A 15602-nucleotide genomic window follows, 5' to 3' on the forward strand; every position below is an offset into this window, starting at 1 on the left:
CATTTGATAGGAGTTGAATGTGGTTGGTAGTGTGATTAGAGAAACTAGGCAAGTAGCTAAGGTGGTCTATTCCAACTTTATGGCCCAACTATCTATTCTTGTCATTAAAACAAAAATAAAACACCAAAAAAATATGAGGCTTGATAATTATATCTCTTATATTAATATCTTAATCTATTGAGTACATTCCTTATATCTCATTTATACTTTCTATCTTCTATTCACCTCATCATGTTTTTAACCTCATTGGCAATGGCCTACTTATATATACTATTAGGGATGCAGCCCCTAGATGATATCCCTAAGAATAATCTCTTTCCTTAGTTACATATTCAGGAACTGTGTTAATAGATCACACCCTTATCTCTCTAGACCAGTGTTCGTATTCTATTTTTTTTATCAACAATAACTATATTCAAACTAAATATAGTTTTATTCTATATGTAATATTCACATAAATAAAACTCTATATTACAAATGCATTTAACTCCTTAACTAATTTTTTTCAAGTTCTTTTAAAATACTATATCACACCATTGGCATGTTTCACTTGTCTATCATGGAACCAAAATTAGAATTTTCTATTGATAACTATGTTCAAATAAAAAGTATTGTTGAGATACAACTTCTACCATTATATTCACCATAATTTTAAAAATCACCCTTGATGAGACATCATATCAAAAGGAGCCTGAAATTCTATCAACCATTCATCTTTCAATACATGAATCCTTAAGGCCATTGAAAAGATATCTCCATCATTTTTCTTTTTTCCTTTTTCCCTCTATTGCTGGTCTTATTGTAATTCCAATAGTTAGGCATAGACTTTTTAAGAGATTTAAATCTCTCATATAAATTAGATATATACATTTCTTTCTTTTTCCCTTTTTAGTATTTCACGTTTGTTTTTCAATTTCCCATGACTAACTAAAGCCTCATTAGTACATTCAAAGTCAATTTCTTAACCACTACTTTAGTCATTTTTGTTTCAAACTAATGGTCTCTATAACTCCATCAAGTGATCCCATGATCTAAAAAAGTAGTACTAGTCTCATTGCATATTCTCTTATGACTGTGACAAAATATGAGATCAAAATTTATGGGTCATCTAGGAGTTGGAGGCTATAACAAAATGAATCCCTCTGGATGCCCCTCTGCTCTCCCTTGTGTCTCTCTCAAGCTAACATTCTCCATTGTCAATGCATCCATCCTCTATGGTAGTTGTATATCTGATACTCTCATCTGACGAAGTGTCTTGAGCAAACGATCTTGCTCTATTTTGAGTCCATCTATCTTAGCACATAGTTGCTACATACGATCTTGCTCTTGTTTGAGTCCATCTATATTAGCACATAGTTGTTGCATCTCTATCTAATGAATTGTCTTGAGCTCTCCTAGCACACGATTTTGCTCTACTTTGAGTGCATCTATCTTAGCACATAGTTGTTGCACAGGATGTTGCTCTACTTTGAGTGCATTTGTCATTAAGTTGAACCATCTCTACCATAGCAGCATATATTTTTCACAATTTTATAACTTGAGAAATGTGAATTTAGACTATAGAAATAATAACAAATATATGTCTATAAAAGAAACCCTACTCTATATCTTGTCAATTATAAGACTTGAGACTAAGCCAGTTCAAACGTCATTAAAGAACTAATTGCCTTCCCCCAAAGTATCATTCTACAAGCCATAGATACGATAACAATGAGAAATACTTAATTTTAATAAACAATAGCCACACTAAATAACCTAAATAATTATTAATACTATATTATTAAAATTAGAATTATAATTAATATTTCATAATTAAATATCATTTTCTTCAAATGAAATAGTTATAATTTATAAGACACAAATATAATTAAAATAATATAATATTCAACTAACAATACTGCAAAATTATAATTAAGCTAATAGGCTTTTAGTATGAGGTTTTGTTTGCCGGGAAAGTGTCAGCCATCCGGAAAAAGGTATCAGAAAAAAAGGCAGTTGAAAATGCGCTTGTCGAAAAATTGCAACTTGCATGCGATGGCATACGTTGGAGGTAGAAGATAGTTAATGTGCTTTAATAGCATTAAATCGGAAAAAAAGGTGGTTGAAAATGTGCATTGCAACTTGCATGCGATGGCATGCGTTGGAGGTAGAAGAGAGTAAATGTGCTTTAATAGCATTAATGTTTGCGTTTGGTACTTCTAATGCTCGAGATAATACCAATATGCCAAGGTTTTGTTCAACAGCAACACTAAGAATATCTTGCAAGGCTTATTTCAATGGCGAGCACAACAATGTCTGCAATTTGAAGTCACTGAAGTTTCAGGTGTTTTTATTTAAAGTTTTTACCCTCGTCCTTACGTTTTCGTGGTTTATTTCAACGGCAAGAAAAACAATATCTGCAATTTGAACTTATTGAAGTTTCAGGTATTTTTATTTAAAGTTTTTTCCCTCGTCCTTACATTTTCATGGTTTAGTTTAGCGGCGGTGAGCATAACAATACCTACAATTTGAACTCGTTGAATTCAAAATTAGGGTTTGTTTTTGGTTTGGTTTTTAATATAGCACTTTCGCTTTCCCACTAGCTGGTTTTAATTCCGTGCGAAACAATGTGTAGCATCCTTGAAATCAAAATCTGGGTCATGTTTGACTTCGTAAAAATGGTTTATATGCTATGATAGAGAAACCCATAAATTTTACTACAATAATAATAATAATTTGAATTGCTATTAATCAAAATTAGGGTTTGTTTTCGGTTTTCTTTTTAATATAGCACTTTCGCTTTCCTCAGTAACGACATTAGTCAGGAACAACAGCTAGCAGAAGCACATAAAAGGAGCATCTACCTAGAGAAAAAAAACAAAGGCTAAAAAGAATTGCATTAGATACAAAGATGCAATCTATGTGTTATAGTTCAGCAATGAGATGGCAAAAATGTACAACTAGAAACAATGATACGTGTTAAAACCTTGCTCAGATTGTTCCCGGTTGTGCCATGTTGCACCAATAATTAGAAACAATGTGCTTGTAAACTTCCAAAAGCAGGTCTCAGAAATGGCAAGAACATCTTAAAACTCTTAGAAACGATATTAAAAATATTGGAAACTCCTAGATTCGGCATTAGAAACTTGGAATACTCCAAAAAGATAAAGTCTAGCATAGGGAAATCCTGATAAATGAATAAATTGTAACAAATGTTTTGAAATTTGTTGGATAAAAGTTAACAATGTGTAGGGTAAATTCAATGCTTGTAACATACTGTTGGCCATACGTATGAGTAAGATGACAAAGATGCTTAGCTATGTCAATTCAATTTGATAACATAGGAAATGGCCTCCAACTAGCTATAGCAAAAGGAGACTACTTTCACAGCGTACCATGTCTCTTCATTAATAAGGGGTAGTGTTTGCCTAGTATCTCAGAGAAAAAAGGAAAGTTGGAGGTATGCAGTTATTTTGTAAAAATCCTCAAAATATCCCCATATGAATTTCAGTTCAAACCTCGTGGTTACATGATGGAGGCAATACACAATTCAATTTACATTTTCCTCTTCTGCATCCAAATTTTCAATCAAAAGACAAACTTTCAATAATTTTTTTTTTCCAAAACAGAGATAAAAATCCTCTAAATATCCCCATATAAGTTTCAATCCAAACCTTGTGGTTACATGATGGAGGCAATCCACAATTCAATTTACGTTTTCCTCTTCTGCATCCAAATTTTCAGTCAAAAGACAAACTTTCAATAAAAAAAAATTCAATATTTTGTAGACTTCTGAACTCATCCATGATTGCCAGTCGCTTAAACTAAAATGTCCCCTCATCCAAACACATGAGTGGAAAGGTTATTCACTCTCCCTCAATGTGATGCAGAAAATCTGCATGCCCTAGTTTAAAAGCATTAGTGTTTGTTCATTGGTGTTTCCAAAACAGAGCTCCAGGTTTAGATAGACAAACCCATAAATTTCACTGCAATAATAATAATAATTTGGATTGCTATTAAAGTCACATCTTTATATACATGAATATGTTTCTTTCTTAACATTATTTAAAGATTACATATTTATATTATCAAAATCTATGATATACCTAGATCAATCCACTAGCTAGGTATTGGTAAATTTATTGATTTGAGACTAATCTCACTCTAATTTCACTTTCTCCAATAGGACTTTAGGTCTGCAACCTATATAGTGAGCTTCTTGACATGTCTCCCAATATTAACTTAATATGAGTTGATTCCAAACATGCCAACCCAACCTATATAGTGAGCTTCTTAACATGTCTCCCAATATTAACTTGATATGAGTTGATTCCAAACATGCCAACCTAATATGATCTATATTTCTATCCCTACGACTCTTGTTGCATAGTGGCGACAACCATCCAATCCTATTAATTGATTGCAGACTCCTTCCTACTATCTTTTCTGAATGAGGAGTGTACTATTTTGTAGCCTCAACCTAGTGACCCTATTCTTCGTGCCCTTGATGCTAGCTATTGCACCTCTTTTCGGTGCAAGTCCCAGTTTAATAATACCATTTCTTCATCATATGAAAATATGATATTCTTGAAGACCATTACTATCAAAAATTAAATAAATTAACAATTCTACTTTATGAAATAACTGAATAGATTCAATCATATCCAAGTTTTATTTGTAACATCTTTTATATATGGTCATGCATTTTATATATGAACATATTTTTATAACATTCTTAACATATATAATTCTTTAAATTCTAAATCTTAGTTAATAGTAAACAAAATGGTTTATGATTAATTATATTATGTGTGAGTGTTAACTACAATAAACACCATAGCAAATTCCATTGAGTATGTATATGGTTGTATATGTCTAGAATGAATTTATATTGTATATTGTGTGGTGATTGGTGCAACATAGGTGTGTATATGTATGTGTGTGCGTGCACGTGTGCATATACCGCAAGCTGTCTAAAATGAACATATATCCTATATATTCCATTTGAGAACAATTTATAACAGAGACTACTCTAAGAGTAGCATACATTGTATATTGGCTAGTGATTGGTGCAATACAGGTGTATATGTATGCATATATATTTGTGCATAGTCTTTTAGCCATCAGTAAAGGCCTCTTTTGGTGATTATGTAAATACTTAGATGTATAATCTGATGCATTTCTAGACTAAGTTTTACAAGAAAAAAACACCACATTGTAAGATGGAGGCCAAAATTCTCAACAATAAATAAAAGACAGCTCACTGTAATTCAAGTTTTCTACAAAAATAGCTTGATCAACATTTTCCATACATTGTAAGATGGAGACTAAAATTCTCAACAATAAATAGAAGGCAGCTCAGTGTAATTCAAGTTTTCTACAAAAAATTGCTTGATCAAAATTTTCCATACATCAGATATTAGTGCTTGGAGAATAAAATCTTGCTTTCCTTTGTGTATATATACATATGTATAGAAAAATATGTACACTTTTCTGTGGATTCTTCTTACGATTTATTAGATATTAGTGCTTGGAGAATAAAATATTGCTTTCCTTTGTGTATATATACATATGTATAGAAAAATATGTACACTTTTCTATGGATTCTTCTTACAATTTATTAGCCTAAAGTTGCAATTCTTTATCTCCATAACAAACAACCTAAGAATTGGCTGCCCAAAGGGAATAATTTCCTATGTCTTGTGACCTCTTCAAGATTGCAATGTTCATTTTTGGCTTTCCCTCTTGCTTTCGACATACATGTTCAAGTCAAATAGTTTGAAGATTGTATTCCAACTATTGATTATCAAAGACCATTGCTGCATTCTTTTGAGTGCCTCAGTTTATCGTATTAGCATGATGTTTCTTCCAACATTTTTAATAAATAAATACTATTCATAATTCTACTGCATTCCTTGTTCTGCCTGGTAGGCATATACTTTTGGGAACTCCAACTGCATTTCAGCACTTGTTTCATTTTGGTTTTGTTATGGATTTGGTGACCATGTCATTCAATTTGGGAGGATTTTTATTTTGTTAATTTGAATTGGGTATGTTGGTTGGACTAAAGCTTTGGTTTGGGATCTCTATGTTAGACACATATCGAGAGGGTTCAAACTCATACACTTCAGAATTTCATACAATACAAATGAATGATTTAACAAACCATATATGCGTTCAGTCTTTTGAATCCTCCCCAGCTGCTTCATTAATAGACCATCTCCACGCTAAGGCAACACACACACACACACACACACACAGATATATATATATATATATATGTGTGTGTGTGTGTGTGTGTGTGTGTGTGTGTGTGTGTGCATCTATATTGATATGTATGTATTTTCAAAGGTTTCCACATGTACAATGTCTATAGCCATTTTTTTACTTGTGGTTGTATATGTATGTACAAATGCCGTCTTCTACATGTATGCATTCATGTGTGTTGCTGATCCAAATTGGTATAGCCAAAACTTCTATTGTGCTTTTTTTTTGGGTGTTGTCTTCTCTTGTCCTCAAGTGTAATATGAATTGTGCTTGTCATTAAAATATGATTTCTTATGTTTATTGTTGTGACATAGACTTTCTATTTCACCGTACAAAGCCCCATTCCTCATCTCTAGAGAATAATTTCCACAATGTCATCCACGACAGCCTCTCCTGATGGCTCAGAATAGCCTTCTATAGAAACTTTGGTGAGCTTATTTGTTCATATGTCTTCTCATATTCATCTTAACTACAATAATTATATCTCTATTTGTTCTTTTCTTTTGCAAAGCATTGTCATCCATCAATGTAAGTTCATATATCAACATATGTCACTATTTCAAGTTTTTTTTTAAAAATCTGTTTATATATTTATATATATATATAAATAAATTGATAGAGGTGTTCTCAGCATTGTCCTTGCACATTTGCATGAGTGAATACATCAATCTATAGTCTATCCATGCACACAAAACAACATCTATAAAGAAATGCACACATAGATAGTAATACAAATTGGAAGCTCCAAAAAAAAAAAGGTTGTCGTACCCATGCCTATGCATTCGAATGTACATAACCTTGTGTATCTATTTGGTTTTCTTCTACTATCCTTGTAGGAAGTGCAACCACAAATACAATTGACCCTGCATGCAATTTTGTGCATCAACGTTGGGGATGATGTCCCCTCTCCAGTGCTTCAGCCTTTGTCTTTTGAAAAATTAACAACCGAAGAAGATGACACTGCCCAATATAGGGTTGTTTTGTTTGATGCCATGCACATGCAATTGGCGATCCTCCCACCTAAGTACAGTGATTTGCTGCTTTCAGAGACATTAAAGATAGGCTCTATCCTATCACTGACAGCTTATGCTTGTAGAAATATTTGGAACTCAAGGTAGGGCCCTCTATATGTTCTGATGGTTTCTCCTTGGCTTTTGAAATCTCCCTTTGCACACTATCCAGATTATTCAACCTCTTGTTTTCTTCATTTTATAGGACTATAGTAATATTCAGCCTTGCTGTCAAATTTACAAATTCTCCATTGCTTGGAAAACCTAGATATCTGTTTAAAGAGCAAGAACAACAAATGTTGGGTCGGGACACACCTACCACAACCAAACATTGCCTTAAATTTGGAGTACACCTCCCACCTGTGCAGCACGTATCTTCTATTAATATTAGCCCGATTAAAGCCTTGAACCCCTATCAAAATAACTAGACAATTAAGGGGCGTGTGACAAACAAGAGGAAGATGCATCAATATAGTACACCAAAGTCCACTGGCCAAGTGTTTAATTTTGACATGATAGATGATGAAGGTACTGAAATTAGAATAACTTGCTTTGGTGATGTAGTAGAGATGCATTATCATAGGGTTGAAGCAAGAACATATTATACTGTATCAAAAGGTTGCATTAAAGAAGCTAACACAAAGTGGAACAAGCTTAACAGTCATCTTGAGATAACTTTGGACAGAAATTCGGTATTGAAGCGTTGTGATGCTATTGTTGATAGCCAAGGAAATAATTTGTGATTCACACTGATTAATGAAATTACATACTGCACCAACAACATTTTAGTTGATGTTATTGGTATTGTAGTTGTTGTTGGAGAACCCTCATTAATTCACAGAAAAGATGGCAGTGAAGTAACAAAGAGAATTGTCAAAATAACTGATATCTCAACTTTTACTATCGATGTTAACTTATGGGGAGCAACATGGCAAGGGCTAGGTGAAGATTTGAAGAACATGCATGCAACCCAAACAGCTGTTGTCCTTGCAGTCAGAAATGCTCGGGTTGGTTATTTCAATGGAAAGGTTATCCCTGAAACAGAGACACTTATATCAAGAGGAAAGATTCCAGATGACCTTTTAACACTGTCTTGTGTTGCTGGACAACTTAACTCACAATACAGCAGGATGACAATCACAGCTGTTTTAGAATGTACAAGTGTTCTCTCTGAAATAGTTGAAACTACTATCAGGGCTGCTGTGAGAATCATTAAAACTGATTCTTTTTGCTATCCAGCCCGCCCTTTGAAAATTAATGGCAAAGAGTGTAAAAATAAATGTGTCTAGAAAAATGATAATGTATGGTTTTGTTCAAGATGCCAAACTCATGTGCTAGAATGCAATTACAAATACTTATTGCAGGTGAAGCTCCAAGATCATACATGCACTCTTTGGGCTACTGCCTTTGATGAGGTTGGCACAAATTTGCTGCAAATATCTACCAAGGACCTTTACATGCTGCAGTACGATTTAACTACAAAGAGAACACCTCACGCTATTATCAAGGGTGTCCTTTTATCTAGCTTTGTTTTCACACTTTCTATTACAACAGACATGTACAATTCAGAGCCCAGGCTCAAAGCAACAATTACCAAAGTCACGAATATCAATTTCCAGGCTGAATGTACTCTTTTGCTTGCAGAGATTGCTCGGATGAGCACAACTACAGTGTTCCTGACTAATTAGATAGTGATGGTTTTCATCGGCCTTTTAACCTTTATAGAACAGATAACTTGTTAGTAGTTTTTGTTGGTAATCAGTAGATAGAACTGAATTATTGATGGTTGCATATATCAGTGCTATCTAAACTCATGTTTTTTTGGGCTATCCGAAACTTTTGGTTTTCGACATTGGTTTTGATCTAAAATTCTCCAATAGTTGCTTCTACTTAAAGTTGTTTATGTTTACTATAATTATTCATCTTACCTAGTCAAACCAATTGTTGTTTTGTTCTACAATGCTTCCATGCTTCTAAAATATAGCGAATGCAGTTTTGCTTCTTTGCATCTTTTGTTTTATATCCTTTTGTACCTTTTAATGTTATGCTATTATTGAACATCCATGTTTTCTAGATATTCTTGATTTGTATATCTGTATTTATACTATGCTATAAAAACATAATAAGAAAGAAACCATACAGAATGGACATTCATGCAAATATTGAAATAAGAACCAATAGCTTCAATCTATGTTGTTTTAACAAATTCCTTCACCTCCAAATCATAATTTCTAAATTATGCTACTCCACCGCACTACATCTGTCCAATTGAAATTATAATCTGCAATGTCAATGACTTGTATGATGTTGTTTATGTTTACTGTTATTAAATATTCAAAGCATTTAGTTGACCTGTCTCTTTTTTTTATTGTACTGTTTTCAATCCTTTTAGATATGTTCTAATGCTTGGTCCAACACACTTCTACTTCTCATTATTGTTGAACTGTAAATTGAAATTACAATTTTGAGCGTGCTTGCCAATTAACATACAGTTAAAACTTAGATTCGCCACCCTTTTCCTCTTTTGAAAACAACAACTTTCATATACTTTCTTTGTATTCATTAGGTTTATGCAAATGTATGTTGCCTTATATGTTCTCTCAAGCATTTACTAGTATGCATAAACATTTACATCTCCATCTATGTATCACGATATACAAAGATACATATAAATTGCTATATACATTTACATATATTTCCATACACATACATGCATACATATGGTCCTGCACAGCTACAAACTCGCATGCATACAACCACATATGCACTTGTATACATGTACATGCAAAGGCAAACATTCACAACAGATATATATGCACATGCACAACCTTATATATCTTGAAACTTGTGTATCTGCATATATAAGTAAATCTGTGTGTAACATATTTTTTTATGTGCATGCATGTATCAATGCATAAATGATTATATGCATGGGTTTGTGCTCCTGTGTAGAAATACATACACATGTATGTGTATATCATAGAAATTGGTATATACATTTAAAAAAATGCATACACATACATGCATACATATAGTTTTACATAGCTACAAACTTCCATGCATGGAATACATATGCATACATATGGTCCTGTCCAGCTACAAACTCCCATTCATACAACCACATATGCACATACATGCATGTACATACAAAGGAAGGTACTCACGGTGGATATATATGCACATGCTCAACGTTCTATATCTTGAAAGTTGCGTGCTTGCATATTGTAAGTAAACTTGTGACTATCCATATTCTTTTATGTGCATGCATGTATCAATACATGTATAGTTATATGTATGGGTATGTTCTTAAATTTTGTGCAAAAGTATTTAACACATGCAATTCAAAGATTGCATCAAACACAAGTTTCAAACATTGTTTTTAATAGTTGTTTCTTGCACAGTTAGAATCTAATATGCTCTATTCATTTAAATTGTCTAAAATATTAATGCAGACCACAACCCAAGAATGCAATCTTAGGAAAGCAAAAAAGAGAGAACGAAATTGTCGCTATTATGCAGAACATAGAGAAGAAATCTCTAAAAAGCATTGCCTGGAGTGAATGAACCACAAAATGCTTTTGCATGTGCTTGCACCATGTAAAACCCCACAGATGATAGATTCAGATTCACTTATTCTGGATCAGAACCTTCCTTTATCATGTGACCCAGCCAACATTGTTTCGCAGCAAATACAAGAACCTTCCTGGAATAGTAGCAAACTACAATAGAAACATGCAGCACAAAACATGCAACCTCTATACCATCAGGCAATATTGCAGACTACAACAACACACCAATGTACAACAAATTTTTTCTCTTCTATAGAGTACATTCAAACATTGCAATCCTTCCGGCATCGCATTGATTCATTGTCCATGCTTCAAACAAGTAGTATTTGTAAGGAAAGATATATTGGAATGGTAATACACAGGACCCAACAACATATTGTCTATTCCAGATGCTTTTCTGAAAGTGGTGTTCATCGTTTCTCTTTGGCAAATAACTTGGACCCAGGCGAGCAACCCGGTGTGTTAAAAAAACTTACCCAAGTAGAGGAGATGCTTATAGCTAGGGTTGCTCCTATTTTGCAAGTTAGACATGCAAGAGGTGGCCAATACAAATACACTAGTCACACTATAAGTTTTCCCCAAGATATTTTAGAAATTGCAAAGCTTTTGCCATGAAAACCAAAAGACCTTGAAGTTCTTATTGTCCATCGAAGTAATATACAAGGCAAAAAATATGATTGTTATGTAAATAAATTCCATGTTATGGATGCATTGAGCTATAAAATTCAACATGACCAGTACTATAATGATGTTGTCATAGACTTTGATGCTATCAACTTGCTTCCTGATACTACAACAGATATATCAAATATGCTGCACTCTTTAGAAGAAGATACTGATGTGACAGCTATTCCACCAACAGAAGACCTTCTTAACGATTGCAATGAATATGATGCAGAAAGTTCATCATCTTTTATTCCAAAACTGCCTGCTCCAACCCGTGAACTAGATACAGTTAAGAGAACCTTGCAGTTAGATGTTGATACTGATAATAATGTCCCTTGGCCTAAAATAAACTTGTCTCCGATAAATGAATATAATATGATAGGCTTGTTAAGCATGGCATTCCCAACGCTTTTCCCATCTGGAGTTGCACTTCCACTTCAGCCACGTATCAAACATGTTCATTTACATGAATATGCTCTCCACTTAATGAGATATGCTGATCAAAGATTTGGACAGCATGTCAGATTTCAATATTATATTTACAATCTAATTATGAGACATCATGCGCAACAATCTGCAGCTATCTTCATTAGAACTAATTTGGGAGAGCCTGTCCCACCCACTATGCAAGCACTGCATGAATGCTTGCAAAACACTCCTGATGATCAGTTGCCAAATCAATTGTTGCGATTTGGTGCAACACTTCAAGGCACTCGTGCATATTAGAGTAAATCTAGAAAAGAGCTTACTGCAATGATCTTCCAATTGGTGACCCCAACATTTTTCTTTACATTGAGCTCAGCTAATACTAAATGGCCTGATTTGCATAGGCTTTTCTCTGGAAATGATGGCCAAAACACACAGTTTACAAGAAAATAACTTATAGACCATGTGATCTGCAATCCACATATAACAGCATTGTACCTTCACAATAGATTTACAATATTTTGTGAAGAAGTTATTCAAAAGTTGTTCCAAGTAAAAGATCATTGGTATAGGTATGAATGGAAGCATCGTGGCTCAGGACATATTCATGGCTTCTTATGGCTCCCTGGAGTGCCAAATATCAGTTTGTACAGTAGCAGTTCAGACCAATAGATGATAATGAGGTCCAAATGGCAAAAGCTTTCTTCGACAAATATGTTTCTGGTTGGAATCCTTGCAGCACAACAGACCGCATGAATGCAATGCACTACACTGCATTGGATGATCCATGTCTAGCTGATACAAAAAAAATATTCTCCATAGACCCTGCATTGGATTATGACACATTACTTAATACTTTACAGAGGCACACACAATGCACAGAACATACATGCCTCAAGAAAAAAGGTCCCACACTTGAATGTCATTACAAAGCTCTATGGGTTCTACAAGAGATGTCTACGTTGACAGTTGACAATGACAACAACCCATGCTATAAACCTGCAAGGAATGATGATCGTTTGAATATTCATAATCCTTGGATGCTTTCACTATGGAGAGCTAATATTGATTGTCAACCAGTCACTTCAAAAAAAGCTATCCTCCAATACATTTCAAAGTATGCTTCCAAATCAGAAAACAAATCGCAATCCTATATTGAAATGCTGAAAACAATAGTGAATACAACTAAATTTGAAGATAGCATCTTACTAACATATCAAAAATTTATGATGGTTGTAGTAGCAAACCGTGATATCAGTGCACAAGAAACTTGCCATATGTTACATAAATTGCCTCTTGTAAGTTGTAGCCAACAGTTTGTCTGTTTAAATGTTGGCAGAAAAATACTGCACCGTGTTATAAAATTGAATAATGGAACTGACCTTTCCACAACTTATATCCATGCTTATATGCAGTGCCCTTTTGAATTAAGTGCAACAAGTATGTTACAATCAGCACAAGGGTTCTCATATAATTCTCAACGCAAAAAAACAAAATGGCAAATCAAGGATAAAAAAGCAATTGTGACTGTATATCCTTAGTTTAGAGAACCTCTAGATGAAGATACCGATGAGTTTGAGGTTTTCTGTTGGTCTGAACTGCTATTGTACAAACCGTTTCCTGACATCCCAACTGAGATAGGAACTTCAAAAGAACAAATTATAACAAATTGGAAAAACTTTAAAAAGACTAATTACAACCATCTTCACAGCCAACAAATTATAGATGATTGCAGCCCTCCAAATGAAGATGTCAATGACAATAATGGTTCTCAAAATGAAGATGATACAAATCTATACGAGTGGGAATTACTGTCACGAATGGGAGCTACAAATAACTTTGCCCAAAATGATCTACAAATGCTAGGCCGTCGTGATTACGATATTAACTACTTGTGGGGTGCAACTGTTATGGAGGATCAATTAGATTGTACTTCTCTTCAATTCATAGTTGCAACCAAGCTACAATTCCAACACGCTAGCATGGAAACCTCAACTCAAGACACACAAAAAATTCAGTTGTCACCTAAACAAAAAGTTGCGCTTTACATTGTTCTACAACATCATAATAAACAATCTGCAACAGCCCCTCTACGAATGATTATTCAAGGCACTGCAGGCATTGGTAAATCATTTTTAATAGACTGCATTAGGAAACAATTGAACATATCTATAGCTGTGAAGCAAAACCCATTGCTTGTTTTGGCACCAACAGGTGTTGCTGCTTTTAATATACAAGCGACAACAATCCATGCAGGGTTATGCATACCTATAAGAGAAATGCATCCTTTGACAGGGCAGTCATTAATGACATTACAAGAACAGTTGAAACATATTAAATATATCCTGATAGATGAAATGAGCTTTTTAGGCCCAAAATTACTACTAAAGATAGATAGTCGTTTGCACCAAGCATTCTCTGATAGTCAACATGAAAGCTTTGGCGGGGTGTCCATAATTCTTGTAGGTGATCTTGCTCAGCTCCCCCCTATAATGGATAAACCTATATATGCATCTCACTCTACAGCCCTCAGTTTATGGCACTCTTTTACTACTGTCGTAACATTGGACACTATTTTCCGGCAACAAGGTGCATCTATAAGACATCAGCTATTCAGAACAGTCCTTCACAACATAAGAAATGCTCAAGCATTGCAACATGATTGGCAGTTTCTGATGTGCCAGACAAATGCAACATTAACTATTCAACAAAAAAAGGATTTCAACTCATCAATCCATTTATTTGCAACAAATGAATCTGCACGGTTGCATAACAGGAAAATACTCAAAGAATTAAATTTGCTTGTCGCTCTAAGTTTAGCTAAAGTTGGTAAGCAAACAAATACTGAATATGACAACAATGAACAACTTCCATTAGAAGTATTGCTTTCTATAAATCAGCAAATGATGTTAATAGCTAACTTATGGATTGAAGTTGGCCTTGTCAATGGAGCTATTGGTCTCATCAAAACAATTGTATATGAAAATAATACAAAACCACCAGACTTGCCAAAATATGTGGTCGTGCAATTCAAGGATTATAATGGACCTCCATGGGATATAGCACATCCAAAAGACATACCCATTTTGCCAATAACACAAGGTAGGCGTATGCAAGTACCTTTGACAATGTCCTAGGCCATCATTATTCACAAATCTCAAGGACTTACATTAGAAAAAGCTACAATAGACATAGGTAATACTGAAAAGCAAGTACTCACATTCACAGCTATTTCAAGAGTGAAGACAATTGATGGGATACGGATCAAACCACCATTCTCTTTTGAAAGGTATTCCAAACTGCAAAATAATGCTTATACAACCATTAGAAAGAAAGAGGAAACTCGTTTGCATTTTCTCTCTACACAAACAAATATCTATTCAACTTAAAATCCTCTGGTCCAGAACCATCTTTGTTACATTCCTCTGCTTTCAACAAGGTAATTATAGTTTTACATGGTCTTATCTCTTCAAAACATGTGCATTCTTAATCATCCCTGGTACTAATTCTTTTGACCTCACTGTTCATTTTAGATTGCATTCATTCTAAGACATCCTCCATGTTGCATTGAGCACTACACACAAGTGTTCCTAGCTATACAGGCTGCAATGATTGTCTAAAGCTATATTAGGTATAACACAACTACAACACATTGCCTATTCACATCACTCACTGCTCCAACATA

General features: G+C 34.2%; 1 protein-coding gene across 1 annotated transcript; it reads left to right on the forward strand.

Annotated features, from left to right (window-relative positions):
- The first annotated feature begins 12606 nt into the window (after window positions 1-12606).
- LOC131874842 (uncharacterized) lies at window positions 12607-15054 on the forward strand. Its single transcript, XM_059218764.1, has 2 exons — window positions 12607-13357; window positions 13475-15054. The coding sequence occupies exons 1-2, from the start codon at window positions 12607-12609 to the stop codon at window positions 15052-15054; spliced, it is 2331 nt and encodes a 776-aa protein (XP_059074747.1).
- The last annotated feature ends 548 nt before the right edge of the window (window positions 15055-15602 follow it).

The sequence above is a fragment of the Cryptomeria japonica genome, chromosome 4 (genome assembly GCF_030272615.1).
Source record: "Cryptomeria japonica chromosome 4, Sugi_1.0, whole genome shotgun sequence".
Lineage (NCBI taxonomy): Eukaryota > Viridiplantae > Streptophyta > Pinopsida > Cupressales > Cupressaceae > Cryptomeria > Cryptomeria japonica.

Excerpts from the sequence above, each read along its gene's own strand:
- LOC131874842 (XM_059218764.1), top strand. The coding sequence starts at position 12,607 with ATGGCAAAAGCTTTCTTCGACAAATATGTTTCTGGTTGGAATCCTTGC. Across the intron at positions 13,358-13,474 it reads TTTTGAATTAAGTGCAACAA|ATGAAGATACCGATGAGTTT; the intron begins GTATGTTACAAT and ends GAGAACCTCTAG.